Source organism: Schistocerca gregaria, chromosome 7 (assembly GCF_023897955.1).
Source record: "Schistocerca gregaria isolate iqSchGreg1 chromosome 7, iqSchGreg1.2, whole genome shotgun sequence".
Classification (NCBI taxonomy): domain Eukaryota; kingdom Metazoa; phylum Arthropoda; class Insecta; order Orthoptera; family Acrididae; genus Schistocerca; species Schistocerca gregaria.
The window spans coordinates 467,971,455-467,994,915 of record NC_064926.1 but is presented as its reverse complement, the minus strand read 5'-3'; the positions used below and the strand labels follow the sequence as shown (position 1 = coordinate 467,994,915).

Sequence of the window (23,461 nt, the reverse complement as noted above, 5' to 3'; positions counted from 1 at the left end):
CTGGTGGAAGGACACAAAAGGGAAGGACAGTGTTCGTTTTCAGTGTAACATTTAGTACTGCAGTCCAACCCAAAACTTCATTTCATAGATCTTTCCTCTTATTTCAACATTTGCTCCTGCAAAGAAATATCCTATCTAACCCTGTTAAATAAATATTTCTCATTGTACAATACTCATTTTTGCCCAAATCTTTTTCATATAACTTCTCAATGCATTCTTTCCCTATTCTTCATAGTTAGTTTCTTAACTAGTCTACCCCCTCTTAAGCTAACTTAAATCTTCTGAGCTCAGATATAAATACTAAGGGACGAGGCAATGCAACAGCACAAAACAATTAACACAAACAGCAATGACAATGACAAAAAATGCAAATTGGCAAAGCAAGCAGCAGTATATCTAAATTAGCAAAGCAGATGCAACATTACAACTAATATGAGCCGATGTGCAGCAACAAGAAAAATAAATCAGTAGTAAAAATGGCTTAATAAAATGTAAAATTCAGTAGAACTATGCCTGGCAAACAGCAGCAGCAAATGGAATAACTTATACCTAAACATGACAAAGGTCAAACAGAAAAAAATATTACAGTAAAGATGGCCATGTCTAATACCTATACCACATCTTAACACTAGAGTGACGCATCACCTTGACTTACTCTACGAAACAAGTTACCAAATCATTGAAAAAATTATGTTTGCATTTCCTGTGAAGGGAAATGTCTATTTGTGCTCTCTTTTCTAAGAAAGTACATCATAAAATTATTCTTTACTGGGTCTGTAGACAGAAAACAGTGGTATTAGTACGTCTATTAAATTTTATTTTAACCAATGCTGGAGTAAATGTTCAGGCAACTTGAATAAGCAAATGCGGATGAGTTCTGAGGGGCTGTATGGGTTAGATAGGTACTGATTCTTGTGCAACATGTCTTCAAAATATTTCACAGGACTGGAAAATTCAGATTGTTCGAAATGTTAGATCATTATGATGCTACGTTTTATTTCGTCTTGTGTAGCTTGAGACCAATAACCTGAGAGGAAGGCATGATAAAATGCTCCTTCACTGTGACAATCGTGAATGACCGATCGCATTCTTACAGCTGGTTCATTCTCAAAGTATCCACACATAAATTCTAACCTGTGCTCCAGTGACCAGTTGGGAGGAAAACAACGAGAGAATTGATGGAGTCATGCTTGTGGATGAATGTCGTTTCCAGAATTCTTAAATGTTTTGAATTTACGTGTAGTAATGAACAGCATATAGTCAAAATCATCATATCGGCGAGTCGCATATCGGTCATCGTTACTTCGTTTCGGCGGTTCCATCTCAAAATTCGGTGTACCTTGCCAATTTCTTTCATAATTTTCGAAGTGCCCTGTGTTATTATTTTGTGGCTGTGCCGTATTTCTATGTCCCTCTTCCCGTATTGGAGCGCGAGTGTCCTCTGAAATACACTCCTGGAAATTGAAATAAGAACACCGTGAATTCATTGTCCCAGGAAGGGGAAACTTTATTCACACATTCCTGGGGTCACATACATCACATGATCACACTGACAGAACCACAGGCACATAGACACAGGCAACAGAGCATGCACAATGTCGGCACTAGTACAGTGTATATCCACCTTTCGCAGCAATGCAGGCTGCTATTCTCCCATGGAGACGATCGTAGAGATGCTGGATGTAGTCCTGTGAAACGGCTTGCCATGCCATTTCCACCTGGCGCCTCAGTTGGACCAGCGTTCGTGCTGGACGTCAGACCGCGTGAGACGACGCTTCATCCAGTCCCAAACATGCTCAATGGGGGACAGATCCGGAGATCTTGCTGGCCAGGGTAGTTGACTTACATCTTCTAGAGCACGTTGGGTGGCACAGGATACATGCGGACGTGCATTGTCCTGTTGGAACAGCAAGTTCCCTTGCCGGTCTAGGAATGGTAGAACGATGGGTTCGATGACGGTTTGGATGAACCGTGCACTATTCAGTGTCCCCTCGACGATTACCAGAGGTGTACGGCCAGTGTAGGAGATCGCTCCCCACACCATGATGCCAGGTGTTGGCCCTGTGTGCCTCGGTCGTATGCAGTCCTGATTGTGGCGCTCACCTGCACGGCGCCAAACGCGCATACGACCATCATTGGCACCAAGGCAGAAGCGACTCTCATCGCTGAAGACGACACGTCTCCATTCGTCCCTCCATTCACGCCTGTCGCGACACCACTGGAGGCGGGCTGCACGATGTTGGGGTGTGAGCGGAAGACGGCCTAACGGTGTGCGGGACCGTAGCCCAGCTTCATGGAGACGGTTGCGAATGGTCCTCGCCGATACCCCAGGAGCAACAGTGTCCCTAATTTGCTGGGAAATGGCGGTGCGGTCCCCTACGGCACTGCGTAGGATCCTACGGTCTTGGCGTGCATCCGTGCGTCGCTGCAGTCCGGTCCCAGGTCGACGGGCACGTGCACCTTCCGCCGACCACTGGCGACAACATCGATGTACTGTGTAGACCTCACGCCCCACGTGTTGAGCAATTCGGCGGTACGTCCACCCGGCCTCCCGCATGCCCACTATACGCCCTCGCTCAAAGTCCGTCAACTGCACATACGGTTCACGTCCACGCTGTCGCGGCATGCTACCAGTGTTAAACTCTGCGATGGAGCTCCGTATCCCACGGAAAACTGGCTGACACTGACGGCGGCGGTGCACAAATGCTGCGTAGCTAGCGCCATTCGACGGCCAACACCGCGGTTCCGGGTGTGTCCGCTGTGCCGTGCGTGTGATCATTGCTTGTACAGCCCTCTCGCAGTGTCCGGAGCAAGTATGGTTGGTCTGACACACCGGTGTCAATGTGTTCTTTTTTCCATTTCCAGGAGTGTATGTAATTCTTGTATTACCTGTGTCAACTGTTCTTGTACTTCCCGGATTTCTCTTTTGTATTGTGTATTGATTTAATTTTGATTTTGTTTGAATTTTCTAATTTTTTCATACTGTTGTGTGTCAGTGAAGACTACGAGTCTTGTATCACTCAGATCATCATCTACCTTTGTAGATAAGTTAGTGAACTGATCCAAAAGTTCGGCTGCTTTCTCCGATAGTGAACTGATTGCCGCAGTGTGTTTTTCTGAATCAAGTTTCACAGTGTCCATTTGTGTTGAAATAGTATCTACTGTGTCCTTTACGTTTTCCTGAGTTTTTGCAAGTTGCGTAACCGAATCGGTAGATGCAACTGAGTCAATATTAGCTTACAAGGTGTTGTGATTTTCATGAATAATAGTTTTCAGTTCTTTTATGGCTGCTTCGTGATTCTGTAAAGCATTTTCATGACGTGAAAAAATAGGTTGGAAATGCCCAAAAAATTGTGTTTTTACGTCATTACAGACTTTTTGACATTTCGATTCGATTTTAAGTATCTCAGCAGTTAAACCTTCACGTGTTTGTTCAAGCGTTTGTTCCATTGATTCTAACTTTTGAAGATGTTGCTGTGTTTGTCTCTGATTTTTTTCCATTGTGTATAACTTTTACTGTGTTTGTCTCTGATTTTGTTCCATTGTGTCTAACTTTTTAAGATTTTGTTCCTTTGTGTCTAACTTTTGAAGCTTTTGTCCTATTTGTTGTATTAGTTGTAATAACAATGCACTGGTGTCTGAAACATGTTCCTCAGTGCTATTCGGCAGCGCATTTGAACCTCCAATATTCACATTTTGAAAAGCAGAAAAGTGTCTTGACTCATTTGAGAAAACGGTGAGGACGCAAAACCTGTATCTACAGTATTTGCAAGATTGTGTCCTGCCATTTCGGATTCCTGAGGCGAGCTGTTGCCGACCAATCGATCGATAATGCTTCCCTGTTCACTAGTTGTTTCACTGTCTACACCATTATTTGCAGCCAGCTCCATTTCCCGATGCACAAATTACCAAATTACTACTTTGAACATAAGTTAAATCATTACACGGTGGCGCTAACACATTGTTTTCGTCTTCACTGTCATTTCTCAGTTTACTTTGGAGCCTAGTGTTAAGTTTTTCACACGCCATAATTATCACTTATTTCACGCGATAACAAGAAAAGCACAATTTGAAGAGCAAAAATAAGAAAACACATTAACATAGCACTGAAAATAATATCTACTTAATTGCAAGAGCAGGTGCGAAATACTTGGTGCAAATCTACATGTATGGCACAACTATTTTACTGTACAACAATGAAAAACTACAGCTACAAAGGAAATTATCTCTATAAATACGCGCTAGCAATAAACAATAGCTACACTAATTACACAAACTACTGGAAAGTCATTAACATAGGTTAGGAAGAGGACCAGTCCTAATACCGAAAATTGTGGAATAGAGTTCCTTAGTTACGCTGAAATTTAAATTCTGCAACACTTAGTACCTACCGCGATTTAGATGACTGGTTTTATGTTCTATTTGCAGTATTGAAGGAGGTGAACTTTTTGAAAGAGTCATCGATGATGATTTCATCCTCACAGAGAAGTCCTGCACCGTTTTTATGAGACAAATATGCGAAGGCATGGAGTTCATACACTCCAAACAAATTCTGCATTTAGACATGAAGGTGAGCTAAACATGAGTTTCGTATCCTACAAGAATGCTTTGCATGACATACACTGTATCTTCTCATTGTTTATTTTCACATTTCAGCCAGAAAACATATTGTGCCTCACAAAAACTGGAAACAGAATAAAAATAATTGATTTCGGACTAGCCAGAAAGTTCGATCCAAGCAAGAAACTGCAAGTTCTGTTCGGGACACCAGAATTTGTTGCTCCTGAAGTTGTGAATTTTGACCAGATTGGATTCGGCACTGACATGTGGTCGATTGGAGTTATTTGCTACGTACTGTAAGTAGAAGAATTTTTTTCTATCGCAGTTTAAATGAGCTACGTATTAATAGTATCTTAAAAACAATTGGTAACACTGTTTAGGAGGTACAAAGCGGTACAAGAAGGTTGCTCAGAACCAGACAATTTAGCTTGACATGTGTCTTTTTCTTCTGTCAAATTTTTGTTTTAGCGTAATCAGCAATATTCCATCGTCAACCATTGTCTTATATTTTTTTAGGTTCACCACTTATCTGAGCAAACCAGCTTCTCATATATTAAAAAGAATTATTCTATATTTTTGGACGTAGAGTATTAACTGAAATAAGAAAAAAAAAGTCCAGTAAACATGGACTCCAAAATCCATGCCTTAAGAACTATGAGCATTTGTTCATCTTCGCTATTTCCTTACATTCTATATTTTGGGAGGTGGTAGTACGGGCCAAAATAAGAAAAAAATGTCAAGCAAACATGTCCTCCAAGGAGCATTCCTTCAGAAGTATGAGCACTTGTTCAGTGTTTGAGAGTGGCGAAGATGGAGTGCTCGTAGCTCTTAAGGTATGCATTTTAGGGTTCATGTAAACTGGACAGTTTTATCTTATTTTGGCCCATTTTATTGCCTCTCAAAACCGGGATACATTTTTAACACCTCTTTTAGAACCGTCCTCTTCTGTAACCGCACAAACACGTCCTGTAAATTATGTAGACCCCTTCCACTTTCACCATCAGGGAGAAAGTAGCAAAGAATCTGCCCCAGAAATGAATGGAGACTTTAGAAGTTTGTGTACTAATTTCAACCCATTCTTTTGCGGGTAGAATATTATTGAACCTCAATAAACTTGTGATTACTTCTCAGTAACTTCCGTAGACAGTGTACATGATTCAGAACAATCTCTGGTACATGCAAAATCAATTCTCAGTATCAGCTAACAGCCAGTCGACCATTGGAGTGTCCTAACAATTTTTGCCACTGTATGGCAAGCGAAGTCAAATTGTGCCCTGCTGCAAACATCTTTGGGAACAACTGAATTACTTTGGATCTGTGATTTTTTCACGTCTTCCAGTATGTCAGTTTGCCAAAGACACGTTAGTGATTGGCTGACCACCGTTGATCGATCGATCATCTTTCCCAATACTCTCTTGACACAGGAAATCTCTGCATTACCTGTGTGATTGAAGTAAAAGTAAACCTGGTTCTCAGTTCAGTTTAGTAGAATGTCGCATGTCTCCGAACCCGGACGAGACAATGAAGCTTTTTCCCAGAGATCAAACTGTCAAAGAGGATATCCTCTTTAGACCATGCGTGTATTGCCATTTTACAGCAAGGTTGGTCAGCCGCCGAATCGGCGCACATCACAGCGATGTCATTTGAACATTCGGCCACTATAGGGGACGCAGATCTGCTTCGAAGGAGTCTTCGCGGCCAGCAACGGCAACTGATGGCGGCTACATACAAATCATGGATAGTAGAAGAATGGAGCAGAACTGCGTCCTGCGACTCCGGAGCCAAGTGGGTGGGCATGTTGACCCATACAGTATGCAACCATCTTAACACGATAAATTTGGCCTCCTATACTTCCGCTAAGAAGAACAATGCACCTTGGTGCACGAAGAAGATGATCAGGGCATCATGTGGAACTGATGCTTGATCAATGACGTCTTGTTCTTTTCACTGACGTTTGCAGGGTTTGCCCGATTCTTGATGATCTTCGAAAGAGGGTCACTGCAAAATAAATGCACAACGTTTTTCTTTTTTTTTCAAAAATCCCTCTTTGATCTACTTCTTTTCCATTCACGGAGGTCATAGAGCCATTTCTCCCATTTGTATTCCAATTTGACTTAATTTGTTTCCGAAGTTCGCGCTGTCGTAGCACTCCGTCAAGATAGGTGCAGCACATGATGTTCGCCTGAAGCATAGTGCTGCTACAGAATTCCTATGTTCTGAGAACGAGACAGTGATAAGCACTCACTAAAGACTGAAGAAGATGTAAGGCGAAAGTTTGCATGCCAATACCTGGGACCACCCAAACAGCGAGAGACGAGACACTGCACAGACTCCTGACAATATGCAGGGTATTCACGATATGATTTTGGTTGGCAAAGGCATAGCAGTGGATTAACTGTCAATGCTAGTGGTAGTAGGAGAAGCGAGTGTGTGCAGAAAATTAACAGTTTAAGTCGAAATGAGTTTGCGCCACATGGGTCCGAAAATGTTGAAGCATGTCCACGAAGAAACACGGAAGACAGTGTGCAGGTAACTTTTGGAATAGTGCGAGATTTTCGGAGCTGACTTCCATACAGGAATTGTGACGGAAGATGAAACCTAGTTGCACCACTTTGTAGAAGAGGCGGAATGGCAGTTAATGGAATTGCACCATCCAAAAACACCCGAAGATGAAGAGATTGAAAACTGTGCCTTCAGCGGGAAAAGTTATAGTGTGTTTTTTTTTTTTTTATCCAGAAGAACTATTGCTTAACCACTGAACCACTATTAAATCTGACGTGTGTGTGGTAACTCTTAAGAAACTTCATAACTGCGTTCTACAACATCAGTAAAACACGAGTTTTGCTGTTGCCCAGTCACATATGAGTGAAAAAAACCACCACCGGGCCCACAAATCTTGGGTGAGCAACATTAAAGCCGGCCGGTGTGGCCGAGCGGTTCTAGGCTCTTCAGTCTGGAACAGCGCGACCGCTACTGTCGCAGGTTCGAAGCCTGCCTCGGGCATGGATATGTGTCATGTCCTTAGGTTAGTTAGGTTGAAGTAGTTTTAAGTTCTAGGGGACTGATGACCTCAGATGTTAAGTCCTATAGCGTTCAGAGCTATTTCAACCATTTTTGAACAACAGTAAAACACCCACCTTACACCCCTGATCTGGCACCGATTCAGCAAACTGAAGGAATCCCTCCGTAGAAGAAGATTCGAAGTTGACTCGCTTGGGAAGGCTGCTACAGGGCCTTAAGCGTGCTTATCCTGACTTCTTGCCGTGCAGGTATACATGCTTCAGTTCCACGATGGCGTAAGACAATTGAAAGAGACGGAAAGTATGAGGAAAAATTACATTGCTGTCTTTCAAGAACGTATCAATATTCTGTGAACATGTGAAAGACATGGAAAATAGATTGGATGTTTAAAAAAAAATATTCTTCGTTCTGTTTTGGGTGACTCTCGTAGAAGAGTACGGAGACGGCCAGGAACCAAAGTTCGCATCAGCTATGCAGTCCCACGGGTTCAGAAGAGCTCTTGCGCCAGGGTGTTGTGTGGATGCGGATGCTCTTATCACTACCGAGGGTAATTTGAGGGCTGTGCAGTATCGGGACAGAATCTCCCACCTATTTACCAGCCTTACAACAACGTTTCGTCATTTAAAGCAATAATGAACGAGCACATCATACCTATCTCGCGATCACTTTCTTTTGGAGGTAGGAAAAATCCTCTTGGAGTGGACGACAGTATCTGTTATCAACCCGACTGAGCGTGTTTGGGACCAGCTAAAACTTACAGTTCGTCATCGCAGGAACCCTTTTCATTCACTGGATGACAGATCACTAAGTGGAACAGGTTTCTCAGCCATGTATCGACCATCTTGTGAGCAGAATACCAGGGAAGATCCAAGCATGTTATCAATTCGAATGGCTCTGAGCACTATGGGACTTAACATCGGAGGTCATCAGTCCCCTAGAACTTACACTACTGGCCATTAAAATTGCTACACCACGAAGATGACGTGCTACAGACGCGAAATTTATCGACAGGAAGAACATGCTGTGATGTGCAAATGATTAGCGTTTCAGAGCATTCACACATGGCTGGCGCCGGTGGCGACACCTAAAACGTGCTGACAACAGCAAAGTTTCCAACCGATTTCTCATACACAAACAGCAGTTGACCGTCGTTGCCTGGCGAAACGTCGTTGTGATGCCTCGTGTAAGGAGGAGAAATGCGTACCATCACGTTTCCGACTTTGATGAAGGTCGGATTGTAGCCTATCGCGATTGCGGTTTATCGTATCGCGACATTGCTGCTCGCGTTGGTCGAAATCCAATGACTGTTAGCGGAATGTGGAATCGGTGGGTTCAGGAGGGTAATACGAAACGCCGCGCTGGATCCCAACCGCCTCGTATCACTGGAAGTCGAGATGACAGGCATCTTATCTGCATGGTTGTAACGGACCGTGCAGCCACGTCTCGATCCCTGATTCAACAGATAGCGACGTTTGCAACAGCATGGACTATCATCTCGGAGACCATGGCTACGGTTACCCTTGACGCTGCATCACAGACAGGAGCGCCTGCGATGGTGTACTCAACGACGAACCTGGGTGTACGAATGGCAAAACGTCATTTTTTCGGATGAATCCAGGTTCTGTTTACAGCATCATGATGGTCGCATCGCGGTGAACGCACGTTGGAAGCGTGCATTCGTATCGCCATAATGGCTTATCACCCGGCGTGATGGTATGGGGTGCCAATGGTTACACGTCTCGGTTACCTCTTGTTCGCAGTGACGGCACTTTGAACAGTGGACGTTACATTTCAGATGTGTTACGACCCGTGGCTCTACCCTTCATTCGATCACTGCGAAACCCTACATTTCAGCAGGATAATACACGACCACGTGTTGCAGGTCATGTACAGGCCTTTCTGGATACAGAAAATGTTCGACTGCTGCCCTGGCCCGCACATTCTCCAGATCTGTCACCAACTGAAAACGTCTGGTCAATGGTAGCCGAGCAACTGGCTCGTCACAATACGCCAGTCACTACTCTTGGTGAACTGTGGTATCGTGTTGAAGCTGCGTGGGCATCTGTACCTATACACGCCATCCAAGCACTGTTTGACTCAATGCCCAGGCGTATCAAGACCGTTATTACGGTCAGAGGTGGTTGTTCTGGGTACTGATTTCTCAGGATCTATGCACCCAAATTGCGTGAAAATGTAATCACATGTCAGTTCTAGTATAATATATTTGTCCAATGAATACTCGTTTATCATCTGCATTTCTTCTTGGTGTAGCAATTTTAATGGCCAGTAGTGTAGAACTACTTAAACTTAACTAACCTAAGGACAGCACACACATCCATGCCCGAGGCAGGATTCGAACCTGCGACGGTAGCAGTCGCACGGTTCCGGACTGAAGCGCCTAGAACCGCTCGGCCACCTCAGCCGGCTATCAACTCGAGATATAAAGTCTAAAAATGAGTCCGCGATGGTATTGCGGCACTTTATTTGTAAAGGTCCGTCTTGATCACATAAATTATACAGTTAACAATTTCCAGTTTCAGCCTTTGCCATCTTCTGATCTGTTACAAAGAGACGAGTAGTGGTCTAAAACATAAGTTTAATTGTATGAAGCTATTTCTACAACAGAGCCGGTGATACGTAAAAAAAAAAAAAAAACATATTACCTTGAGTACCAGCCATGCATACCAGTCATACGTACTATCAAAATATCCTGATGTAAGTACCAACGTCAGTCTGTACATCTAAGTACATAGTATGTCCTAGTAATAATTTATTTGTATAAATACAGGAAGCACTCAGGTCATTACCGGCACTCTCTGTATAGACTGGCGTTGATACCTATATCAGAATATTTTTATGGTACGTATGGCTAGTATACACCGAGGTGAACAAAAGTCGTGGGATACCTTCTAATATCGTGTCGAACTAGCTTTTGCCGGGCGTACTGCAGCAACTCGACGTGGCATGGACTCAACAAGTCGTTGGAAGTTCCCTGCAAAAATACTGAGCCATGCTATGTCTATAGCCAACCATAATCACGAAAGATTTTCCGGTGCAGAATTTTTTGCTCGAAACTAAGCTTTTGATTATGTCCCACAAATGTCCGATGGGATTCATTTCGGGCAATCTGAGAGGCCAAATCATTCGTTCGAATACCGGTGGTCCAGAATGTCCTTCAAAACATTAGCTAACGTTTGTGGCCCAATGAAATGGCGCATTGTCATCCATACAATCTCATCGCTGAATTGCTGCAGATGTTCTCCAAGTAGCTGAACATAACCATTCGCATGAATCAGCGAGTCAGTCGGACAAGAGGACTCAGTCGATTCCACAGACCGCACTATTACGAAGCCACCAGCAGCTGCACAGTGCACTGCTGACAGATTGGATCCATGGGTCCGTGAGGACTGCGCCACACTCGAACCCATCTGACCAGGCCACGGTTTTTCAGTCGTCTGGCGTCCCACCGATAAGGTCACGAGCCCAGGAAAGTCGCTGCAGGAGATGTCTTCCTGTTAGCACAGGCATTCTGCTGCCACACCTCATTAAAACCAGATTTCACCGCACTGTCCAAACGGATAAGTTCGTCGTACGTACTACATTGTGAAATGTCCCCTTAGAACAATTTATACACGACTGTGCTTAAACTGACACACAATATTTTTAGCGCAACGAAATCTGACTACCAAAAATCCCTACGGAAGAATGGCCCTGATTAACATTAACCTATACGTTTCACAAATCACTTACCTCACAAAAATCTTCGTTACTCAAGCTACTGCAATACAGCGAGCGCCACTACTGCCAGCTAAATAAAAGATTCAAACTACTGAAGGCAGTAACTACTGATAGGCATAGTTAGCAAATGAAAGATTTTAATACAGAACAAACAATGTATTTACCTTAATAGTCATAATATATATATCAGTTCGTGACACCAATTCTTACAAATTTCAAAACTCCGCCATCTCTCTACCCACGTCCACCACTGCTGGCGGCTCACCTCCAACTGCGCAACGCTACGCGCTGTTAGCATCCAGCTGCCGCTGCCCAACACTACAATGGCAGACAACAATGCAAACCAGCCACAGACTGCACACGGCACAGCCAGTGATTTTTATACAGAGCGCTACATGGCGGCGGCGTTACCAATAAAAAAAACCTAAACAGCCTACTTACAATTGATTTCTACGGTTATTTCATGCAGTGTTGCCTGTCTGTTAGCACGCACTACTCGACGCAAACACCGCTGCTCTCGGTCATTAAGTGAAGGCCGTCGGCCACTGCGTTATCTGTGGTGAGAGGTAATATCAGAAATTTGGTATTCTTGGCACACTCTTGACACTGTGGATTTCAATATATTAAATTCTCTAATAATTTCCGAAATGGAATATCCCACGCGTCTAGCTCCAACTATCATTCCGCGTTCAAAAGTCTGTTAATTCCCCTAGTGTGGCCATAATCAACGTCGGAAACCTATTCACTTGAATCACCTGAAAACACATGGCAGCTCCAACAGTGTACTGCCCTTTTATACCTTGTGTACGCTATACTACTGCCATCTGTGCATTTGCACATCGCTATAACATCACCTATGTGCACTCAGCCTCGTCATGCCAATTGAGGAGCTACTCGACCGAGTAGTAGCGGTTTCAGTCAAGAGTACCATCATCACGACCGGGAGAGCAGTGTGCTGACCCCACGCCCCTCCTATACGCTTCCTCCTCTGAGGATGACACGGCGGTCGGATGGTCCCGGTAGGCCACTCGTGGCCTGAAGACGGAGTGCTTTATAACATCATCTGTCCGCAGCTCGTTGGTCTCGCGATAGCGTTTCTCGCATCCCGAGCCCGGTGTCCCGCGTTCGATTCCCAGAGGGGTCAGGGATTTTCACCTGCCCCGATATGACTGGGTGTTGTTGAATCGCCTTCATCATCATTCAGCCCCGTTATGGTCAGAGGAAGGCAGCAGCAAACCACCTCCATTAGGTTGGTTGGTTGTTTGGGGAAGGAGACCAGATAGCGTGGTCATCGTTCTCACCGGATTAGGGAAGGATGGGGAAGGACGTTGGCCGTGCCCTTTCAGAGGAACCATCCCGGCAGTTGCCTGGAGTGATTTAGGGAAATCACAGAAAACCCAAATCAGGATGGCCGGACGTGGGATTGAACCGTCGTCCTCCCGAATATCTCCATTAGGTCCTAGCCTAGTACGGCGGTGCGGATCTCCCGCTTCGTTCACCTACGCTCTGTTTAAAAGGATGGGACTTCATTTCCATAACATTTCTAGTCACCTTAGTGTACATGGCTGATAATCATTTCAGTATTTTTTATTTTTATTGTGTATCACTAGGCCTGATGTAGAAATTGCTTCAGCTAAATAAATTAGGTTTTTATACCATTGTTTTTCTATTTATAACAGATCTGAAGATGGTAGTGGCCGAATCTGGTATTTGTGAATTGTACAAATTATGTGTTCAAGAGAGACATTTACAAATAACGTGTTACAATGCATGGCGTGCATCAACACGGTACCCATTGTTACCCTGCACCATATTCTGATTTTACAGATGTTCAAAGATTTTGAAACAGATTTGGAAATATATTTGGCACCGACGGCCGCTGGTGGCCGAGCGGTTCTAGGCGCTTCAGTCTGGAACCTCGCGACCGCTACGGTCGCAGGTTCAAATTCTGCCTTGGGCTTGGATGTGTGTGATGTCCTTAGGTAAGTTAGGTTTAAGTAGTTCTAAGTTCTAGGGGACTGATGACCTGAGATGTTAAGTCCCATAGTGTTCAGAGCCATTTGAACCGTATTTGGCACCACGCACAAACTTTTTCCTCTTCTACTTCAAGGAGGGCGTTGGCCCGTTCCAAATACAAAGGAATTTAATAAAACTGCTGTCTCCATCCGCCCTATGTCCTGTTTTCCAGTTTGGTCGAAATGTAATGCTTGCCATGGAGGGTTCTCAGGTTGCATCCTTTTATATGCTTGATCGTATTAAAAGACAACAACATAAAATACAAGGTTTGGTCATACCATTTTATTAGTATTTAATAACTTTTATCATTCTTGTTTCTATGCCTAGTAGTAGTATTTTATTATTACTCCGAAATCTGTCCCTTAGCGTTTGTCCAAGAAGTAACCTCGAAAGCTCATCCCAGTTGCTTCAATTCTTCGTTCATCTCCTCTTTTTATTATTCAGTTTTCTTCACCATACACGAGAGCAGACACAGCTACCACGTTGTGTAATCTTAGTATTATCTCTTTCCTCATAGTTCTACGAAAATACCTCCCTAAACAACCATTTACGTTCCTGTATATTTGAACCACATCTGAATTATTTTCGTATATCGATACCTTTGTTTCGAGACAATTATACGAATTTACCTGTTGTGCGCCTCTTTATGAAGCGCCAAGTATTTTAAGAGAGAGTTTAAATTTTTAAAAGGAATCTTACATATATATAATAAAAATTAATGTGTCTTAAAGTGATATGGTTTATGTACAGTTCAATGCTCGTCTAAGAGTAACAACACAATAAGGAGCCAGCGCTCCTAGTTTTTTCATTTTCATGTTATATTACCATGTACTACAATGCAACGTTCATTGCTGCCTTTCTTCTATAGAGACTGCATCTGAAAGCACTTCTGTACTAATAAATGTAAGTTTCTTGTACTAACTGAAAAGAGTTATTCAACTTTCTTTACGTAATTGTCCACCTTCTCGTTATCCTGAAGAATTTCATGTGACCACTGTGAGTGTACTAGTGGAAGCTAGTTCGAATTGCGTAACGCAGTTAACTTACTTTCATTTTTAGTAAAAATTTCTTTTATCTACCTTTTATCAGAACCTCCATGCAGTTCCTTGCTTTGAAGTTCGATTCTCTTATTAAGTCATGCAGTCTAGACTAATTTTTAGTAAACAGATTTTTCAAACGCAACCACACAAGCCGAAGCTACTCAGTAACTTTGGTTTGAGCAAAAATTCAGTTCAACAAAAACGGAATTAAATGAAAATAAGAGTTAAAAAGAATTTCCTAGATCCTGTCTTTACTAAGAATTCAGTGCTTGATTCAAGATACTATTTTAACTCAGATAATCATTTCCTCAGTTACAAAGAATTTATAACTGATCCTCACGAAACATTAACCCAATAAAATAAAGATTTCATTTTATTGCCTGTCATTATTTTTGATCTCCTTATGTGTTTCCCTTCCATTGCCATTAAATTTCTTTTTTTACAGATATAATCATTCATTATTCAATTTAAACACATCTTCTTGTAAAGTACTTTCACGGTCTGATAGAAATACTTGGTCGTCTGCATCTAAAATGGGGTTAATAAATTTATTCTTCCCAGATCCATCTTCCTGGGGTTTTATACTGTCATTCTTCTATAACTTTGTTGGCATATACAGTATATCAAATTGGATTGATGAGAGACCACATATTCTTTTTTTCCTTTGAATATATTGTGGAATAGTAAACTTAACATTGGTTTAGTGACCATGTAACATTTTACCCTTTAGTGTTCTAGGAGTAACGGAATTCAATCATTTTAGGGGTACGTTGTAGTCAGTGAGTTTTCTCATATTTCAGCGCACCTATCATATCGTATGCCTTCTCGTAGTCTAATGTTGTTGTTGTCTTCAGTCCTGAGACTGGTTTGATGCAGCTCTCCATGCTACTCTATCCTGTGCAAGCTGCTTCATCTCCCAGTACCTACTGCAACCTACATCTTTCTGAATCTGCTTAGTGTACTCATCTCTCGGTCTCCCTCTACGATTTTTACCCTCCACGCTGCCCTCCAATGCTAAATTTGTGATCCCTTGATGCCTCAAAACATGTCCTACCAACCGATCCCTTCTTCTAGTCAAGTTGTGCCACAAACTTCTCTTCTCCCCAATCCTATTCAATACCTCCTCATTAGTTACGTGCTCTATCCACCTTATCTTCAGTATTCTTCTGTAGCACCACATTTCGAAAGCTTCTATTCTCTTCTTGTCCAAACTAGTTATCGTCCATGTTTCACTTCCATACATGGCTACACTCCAAACAAATACTTTCAGAAACGACTTCTTGATACATAAATCTATATTCGATGTTAACAAATTTCTCTTCTTCAGAAACGCTTTCCTTGCCATTGCCAGTCTACATTTTATATCCTCTCTACTTCGACCATCATCAGTTACTTTACTTCCTAAATAGCAAAACTCCTTTACTACTTTAAGTGTCTCATTTCCTAATCTAATTCCCTCAGCATCACCCGATTTAATTTGACTACATTCCATTATCCTCGTTTTGCTTTTGTTAATGTTCATCTTATATCCTCCTTTCAAGACACTGTCCATTCCGTTCAACTGCTCTTCCAAGTCCTTTGCCGTCTCTGACAGAATTACAATGTCATCGGCGAACCTCAAAGTTTTTACTTCGTCTCCATGAATTTTAATACCTACTCCAAATTTTTCTTTTGTTTCCTTTACTGCTTGCTCAATATACAGATTGAATAACATTGGGGAGAGGCTACAACCCTGTCTCACTCCTTTCCCAACCACTGCTTCCCTTTCATGCCCCTCGACTCTTATGACTGCCATCTGGTTTCTGTACAAATTATAAATAGCCTTTCGCTCCCTGTATTTTACCCCTGCCACCTTTAGAATTTGAAAAAGAGTATTCCAGTCAACATTGTCAAAAGCTTTCTCTAAGTCTACAAATGCTAGAAACGTAGGTTTGCCTTTTCTTAATCTTTCTTCTAAGATAAGTCGTAAGGTCAGTATTGCCTCACGTGTTCCAACATTTCGACGGAATCCAAACTGATCCTCCCCGAGGTCTGCATCTACCAGTTTTTCCATTCGTCTGTAAAGAATTCGCGTTAGTATTTTGCAGCCGTGGCTTATTAAACTGATAGTTCGGTAATTTTCACATCTGTCAGCACCTGCTTTCTTTGGGATTGGAATTATTATATTCTTCTTGAAGTCTGAGGGTATTTCGCCTGTCTCATACATCTTGCTCACCAGCTGGTAGAGTTTTGTCAGGACTGGTTGTCCCAAGGCCGTCAGTAGTTCTAATGGAATGTTGTCTACTCCGGGGGCCTTGTTTCTACTCAGGTCTTTCAGTGCTCTGTCAAACTCTTCACGCAGTATCGTATCTCCCATTTCGTCTTCATCTACATCCTCTTCCATTTCCATAATATTGTCCTCAAGTACATCGCCCTTGTATAAACCTTCTATATACTCCTTCCACCTTTCTGCCTTCCCTTCTTTGCTTAGAACTGGGCTGCCATCTGAGCTCTTAATATTCATACACGTGGTTCTCTTCTCTCCAAAGGTCTCTTTAATTTTCCTGTAGGCAGTATCTATCTTACCCCTAGTGAGATAAGCTTCTACATCCTTACATTTGTCCTCTAGCCATCCCTGTTTAGCCATTTTGCACTTCCTGTCGATCTCATTTTTGAGACGTTTGTATTCCTTTTTGCCTGCTTTATTTACTGCATTTTTATATTTTCTCCTTTCATCAATTAAATTCAATATTTCTTCTGTTACCCAAGGATTTCTAGCAGCCCTCGTCTTTGTACCTACTTTATCCTCTGCTGCCTTCACTACTACATCCCTCAGAGCTACCCATTCTTCTTCTACTGTATTTTTTTCCCCTATTCCTGTCAATTGTTCCCTTATGCTCTCCCTGAAACTCTATACAACCTCTGGTTCTTTCAGTTTATCCAGGTCCCATCTCCTTAATTTCCCACATTTTTGCAGTTTCTTCAGTTTTAATCTACAGGTCATAACCAATAGATTGTGATCAGAGTCCACATCTGCCCCTGGAAATGTCTTACAACATAAAACCTGGTTCCTAAATCTCTGTCTTACCATTATATAATCTATCTGATACCTTTTAGTATCTCCAGGGTTCTTCCACGTATACAACCTTCTTTCATGATTCTTAAACCAAGTGTTAGCTATGATTAAGTTGTGCTCTGTGCAAAATTCTACTAGGCGGCTTCCTCTTTCATTTCTTAGCCCCAATCCATATTCACCTACTATGTTTCCTTCTCTCCCTTTTCCTACACTCGAATTCCAGTCACCCATTACTATTAAATTTTCGTCTCCCTTCACTATCTGAATAATTTCTTTTATTTCATCGTACATTTCTTCAATTTCTTCATCATCTGCAGAGCTAGTTGGCATATAAACTTGTACTACTGTAATAGGTGTGGGCTTCGTATCTATCTTGGCCACAATAATGCGTTCACTATGCTGTTTGTAGTCGCTTACCCGCATTCCTATTTTCCTATTCATTATTAAACCTACTCCTGCATTACCCCTATTTGATTTTGTGTTTATAACCCTGTAGTCACCTGACCAGAAGTCTTGTTCCTCCTGCCACCGAACTTCACTAATTCCCACTATATCTAACTTTAACCTATCCATTTCCCTTTTTAAATTTTCTAACCTACCTGCCCGATTAAGGGATCTGACATTCCACGCTCCGATCCGTAGAACGCCAGTTTTCTTTCTCCTGATAACGACATCCTCCTGAGTAGTCCCCGCCCGGAGATCCGAATGGGGGACTATTTTACCTCCGGAATATTTTACCCAAGAGGATGCCATCATCATTTAATCATACAGTAAAGCTGCATGTCCTCGGGAAAAATTACGGCTGTAAGTTTCCCCTTGCTTTCAGCTGTTCGCAGTACCAGCACAGCAAGGCCGTTTTGGTTAATGTTGCAAGGCCAGATCAGTCAATCATCCAGACTGTTGCCCCTGCAACTACTGAAAAGGCTGCTGCCCCTCTTCAGGAACCACACGTTTGTCTGGCCTCTCAACAGATACCCCTCCGTTGTGGTTGCACCTACGGTACGGCCATCTGTATCGCTGAGGCACGCAAGCCTCCCCACCAACGGCAAGGTCCATGGTTCATGGGGGGGGGGGGGGGGGGGTAGTCCAATAAGACCATAAATAATGACTCGTTGAAATGTTGCAACTGCGCAGAACCTGCCTTTAGAAAGCCGCATTGTTCCTCTCATAAAAATACTTCTGCTATTAGCTGGAGTTTCCTTTTAATGACAGATGAATAGACTTAATGATTTCAGTATTCTTTTTCATTTCATGTTTATCTCTTTATCTGCATTCACAATGTATTTGAATCAAGACCAGAGAAGACATGACGGTAAAAATTTCTTCAGGGAAATGAATGCTTGGTTACTCTCAAAAAGAACACTAGGCAAAACACAAGACGCAAAAATGAAATTTCTAAGAAGAACAAAAGGCTGCTTAAGAACAGAACACACATAAAACGAAACAGTGCGACAAGAACTAAAAGTAGAGCTGAGAGCAGAATAACTGAACACCGCAAAAATTTGTTGCGAACAGGTACAGAGATTGGACAGGAAACAGCTTCCCAAAACAGGCTTAGCTTAGAAACCATCTTAAATAAGAGACTTGGAAGACATAAGAAGAGATGGACAAACAATTTGTGAAGCTGGAACAGGCACAATGAAGTGTAGAAGAAGAAAATTTCACATTAATGCTAATTTTTTGTTTCGTATGATATATGCTTCCATCCCTTTTCTCCGTTGAATCTAAGGCCACATAAATCCGCATATATGCTTGCGCTACAAAACTTTTTGGCCAGTTGAGTAACGGTGTCTGAGCAACTTTTAATTTGTGTTTCAGGTTATCTGGCCTGTCTCCGTTTATGGGGGACACTGACGTGGAGACGATGGCAAACGTGACCATAGCCAAATATGACTTCGACGATGAGGCCTTCAATGAAATCTCCGACGACGCAAAGGACTTCATAGAAAAGCTGCTCGTTAAGGACATAGAGTACGTAGTCAACACGGCATGGATTTCTCTTCTTTAACAAGCAATGTTTTATGTGACAATCTATGTTTCATCTTTTCTGAATTCTCGTGTGTCTCGGATCTCATTTTCCATATAATATCTGTGAATGTATCTGTGTCACATTTGATTATTATTTTTTTAAATGCTGCGTTTGGCTCATAGCACAGGCTACCGCTTGGCTGCACATGTTCGCTAATCTGAAAGCTATTTCTTGTTGTATGAAAATATTTTTTTTACAAAACAGCTTTCTAGTGAAATTTCCAGGCGATTTTTCTACGTCTCTCTTTTTTGAGTAGCTGCGTACAGAATATTTTATACCGGCGTAATTTGCCGTGTTTGAAACCATGAAAGGCATGACAAAGGCCCAAAATGTGTGCACGTGACACTTATAAAATTGCATGAGCTTTGCCCGCTTGTCAGGCCTCCTGCTTTCTCACAGCCGATAAATGTGTGAAACGTCTTTTTTGTGTCGTATCCTCTAATTTCCTCGACCCGAACTTGAAACAGATACATACATAGATTTTTAAGCGACACACACCTAGTTTTTTGCTTGAAAGATTTTTCTCTTGCTATTTATCTTCGGCAGATACGTGAACAAAAACTTATAAACTTCAGAACTTGTAAAAATGCAGACAAAATAATAAGAGAGTAAGACGTACGAGATGTAATTCATTTAAATTACGTTTAAAAAATGTATTTTACTCGTTCGGTTTAGCTCATTACAATAGAATCTACATTACATTACAAAGCAGTTAAAGCGATGCTAGGTTGCAGGTTGCATATCCAAAGCTTCGAAGGGCAGCGAAAATTTAATTTTCAGTATTTAAAATAAGTATTGACCAACTTTAAAAATTTAAAATGCTGTAAAAATCTACTCATTAAGAAATATATTCTTATACTAAAAGTTTAATACAATAAGTCAACTATAAAACGTTTGAAACTTGAAGGAGCGTAACTCACGGCCCTCACAAAACCCATATAGTATTCACCTAGTATTTGAGTCAGAGCACATAGCAACTTCCAACAAACTTAACATATAATTTCAATCTGCTTCTAAACTTTCTCTCAGCACAGCCCCATAAAATAATGAAAGGGAAAAAGTTTATCGCTTACTACATTTTTGGCTGTTCTTCCAGTAAAATTTCAGCATCAGGCATAATGTTTTGATTTATTACTTCTTTATGATTGACTCTATTAGCAATACATTTTTCAGACAATACTCAAAAATACCATTGAAAATGCGTGTAAAATTATATCACTTTACGGCAAATAGTTCAGGAAATGTAACATCATAAACATTTAGATGCGTGAAAAATTAGTTTTTCTTAAAACCAATCGCATTTTACCCGGACTATAATTTTCCAGACTCTGATAATGAGAGTACTTTACGACTTCCAGTAAACTTTAAACTGCATTTGGAAATTTCTGTAAACATTTTCTTGCTGTTTTATAGATGTGAAATCTAATTGAGGGATTGAGGGGAGGGAGAGGGGGGAGGGGGCGGGGGGGGGGGGAGCTGCAAACAAAGTATACTTTGTAGTCCGCTGAAACTGAACGTAAATAGCAATCTTCTGGCATCTTCTTACTCTTCCAAATAATATGGGAAATTATAGATGGAAAATATAAGCCATTTTAATAAATGTCGTAATACCCCAGAGGTTATTATATCGTTGGTAGTATAGACATCTTTAAAATACTGCGTACTGTAACTTCTGATCTTAATTACACTGTTCAGCAACTTTAATGTGACTACCTACCAAAAGCCTGAATAAACACCTTTTGCAGTGCGAACCACCGGGGAACGTGCAGGAAGAGACGTTCCGGAAGATATCGATAGGGAGGTGAAGCCATGCCGACTCCAGACTCCGTTGAGGATCCATGGTGCGAAATGCCGGAATGAGATGGTCCGACAGATTCTAGATTCGATTTAAATTCGAGGAGTTTGGTGACCTAACTCATGATTGAATTCTTCGATTGGAAATTTCCACAACGAAACTCTGTTTCGGAATCTGGAAGAAAACCAAAAGAGATTCCTGGTCATACATAAAGCACACCAGTGGCAAGACGCAATCAATATCTTCACTGTGCGATAACAACGTCGAAGTCACTGGTGACAGTGCCACTAAAGCACAGTTATTAAACACAGTTTTCCGAAACTCCTTCACCAAAAAAGACGAAGTAAATATTCCTGAATTCCAATCAAGAACAAGTAACAAGATGAGAAACATAAAAGTAGATGTCCTCGGTGTAGCAAAGCACCTTAAATCACTTAATCTACATCTACATCTACATTTATACTCCGCAAGCCACCCAACGGTGTGTGGCGGAGGGTACTGTACGTGCCACTGTCATTACCTCCCTTTCCTGTTCCAGTCGCGTATGGTTCGCGGGAAGAACGACTGTCTGAAAGCCTCCGTGCGCGCTCCAATCTCTCTAATTTTACATTCGTGATCTCCTCGGGAGGTATAAGTAGGGGGAAGCAATATATTCGATACCTCATCCAGAAATGCACCCTCTCGAAACCTGGCGAGCAAGCTACACCGCGATGCAGAGCGCCTCTCTTGCAGGGACTGCCACTTAACTTTGTTAAACATCTCCGTAACGCTATCACTGTTACCAAATAACCCTGTGACGAAACGCGCCGCTTTTCTTCGGATCTTAATAAAGGCAAGGCCTCCGCTCCAGACTGTATACCAGCCAGGTTCCTCTCAGATTATGCTGATACAATAGCTCCATATTTAGCAGTTACATGCAACCTCTCGCTCACAGGAAGTCCCGTACTTGAAAACTGAAAAATTGCTCGAGTCACACCCCCCAAAAAGGAAAATAGGAGTAATCCGCAGAATTACAGGCCCATATCGCTAACGTCGATTCGCAGTAGTGTTTTGGAACATGTACCGTGTTCAAACATTATGAATTACCTCGAAGTAAACGCTTTATTGACACATAGTCGACACGGATTCAGAAAATATCGTTCTTGTGAAACACAAATAGCTCTTTTTAGTCATGAAATAATGAGTGCTATCGACAGGGGATGTCAAATTGATTCCATATTTTTAGATTTACAGAAGGCTCCAGAAGTACTTAGTACTTTAAGTGCTCGTTTTTTTCCGCGCCGTTCGAGAGTGGAACGGTAGAGACAGCTTGAAGGTGGTTCATAGAACCCTCTGCCAGGTACTTTATTGTGAATAGCAGAGTAGTCACATAGATGTAGATGCACCACGCACATACACTGGGAGCTGTGTGATGGTTGTATTGTGATGCTGGTAGAGGCCATCCTGCCGACAAAACACAAACCGCGTGTAGGAATAGACATAGTCCCCGAGGACAGAAGTATAATTCTGCTGGTCCATTGCGCCTTCCAAAGTGACGAGATCACCCAGAGAATACACTCCGGCCTGAATCGATCCGACGATTGTTGCAAGGTGTTTGCTTTCAGACGTTTCACGCCGCACACACCAACTGTCATCTGCCCGATGGAGCGTAAAGCGCGATTCATCTGAAAAGGCCACCTCATGTCACTCATTGGACGTCCAGTTGCGCGCTAATTCCACCCTTCGTAGCCGAAGAACAGCAGTCAGCATGGGCGCACGAACCAGGTGCCTGCTGCGGAGTCCCATTCGCAGTAACGTTCGCTGAACAGTCTTTGAGGAGATATTGTTGGTAGTCCCTTGGTTCAAAAATGGTTCAAATGGCTCTGAGCACTATGCGACTTAACATCTGTGGTCATCAGTCGCCTAGAACTTAGAACTAATTAAACCTAACTAACCTAAGGACATCACACACACATCCATTCCCGAGGCAGGATTCGAACCTGCGACCGCAGCAGTCGCGCGGTTCCGGACTGAGCGCCTAGAACCGCGAGACCACCGCGGCCGGCCCCTTGGTTCATTTGGGCGTTCAGTTGCTCTGTAGTAGTACGTCTATTCGCCGGTAAACATGTCCACAGCTGTCGTTCACCCCTTTCATCTATGGCCTCCGGTGCCCCACAGTTGCCTCGTCGCAGGTTTTGGGCCGCACCATCTTGCCATGCATGGTATAC

The 23,461-nt window shown here is 42.4% G+C and overlaps 1 protein-coding gene across 2 annotated transcripts in view; it reads left to right on the top strand.

Moving 5' to 3' along the window:
- Positions 1-23,461, top strand: part of LOC126281583 (myosin light chain kinase, smooth muscle-like) — a 363,307-nt gene that overhangs the window by 327,240 nt on the left and 12,606 nt on the right. For both annotated transcript variants that reach the window (XM_049980664.1, XM_049980665.1), the window contains exons 5-7: positions 4,429-4,570; positions 4,657-4,856; positions 19,249-19,401. In XM_049980664.1, the coding sequence (XP_049836621.1) occupies positions 4,429-4,570; positions 4,657-4,856; positions 19,249-19,401 (495 nt within the window). The remainder of the gene's footprint in view (positions 1-4,428; positions 4,571-4,656; positions 4,857-19,248; positions 19,402-23,461) is intronic.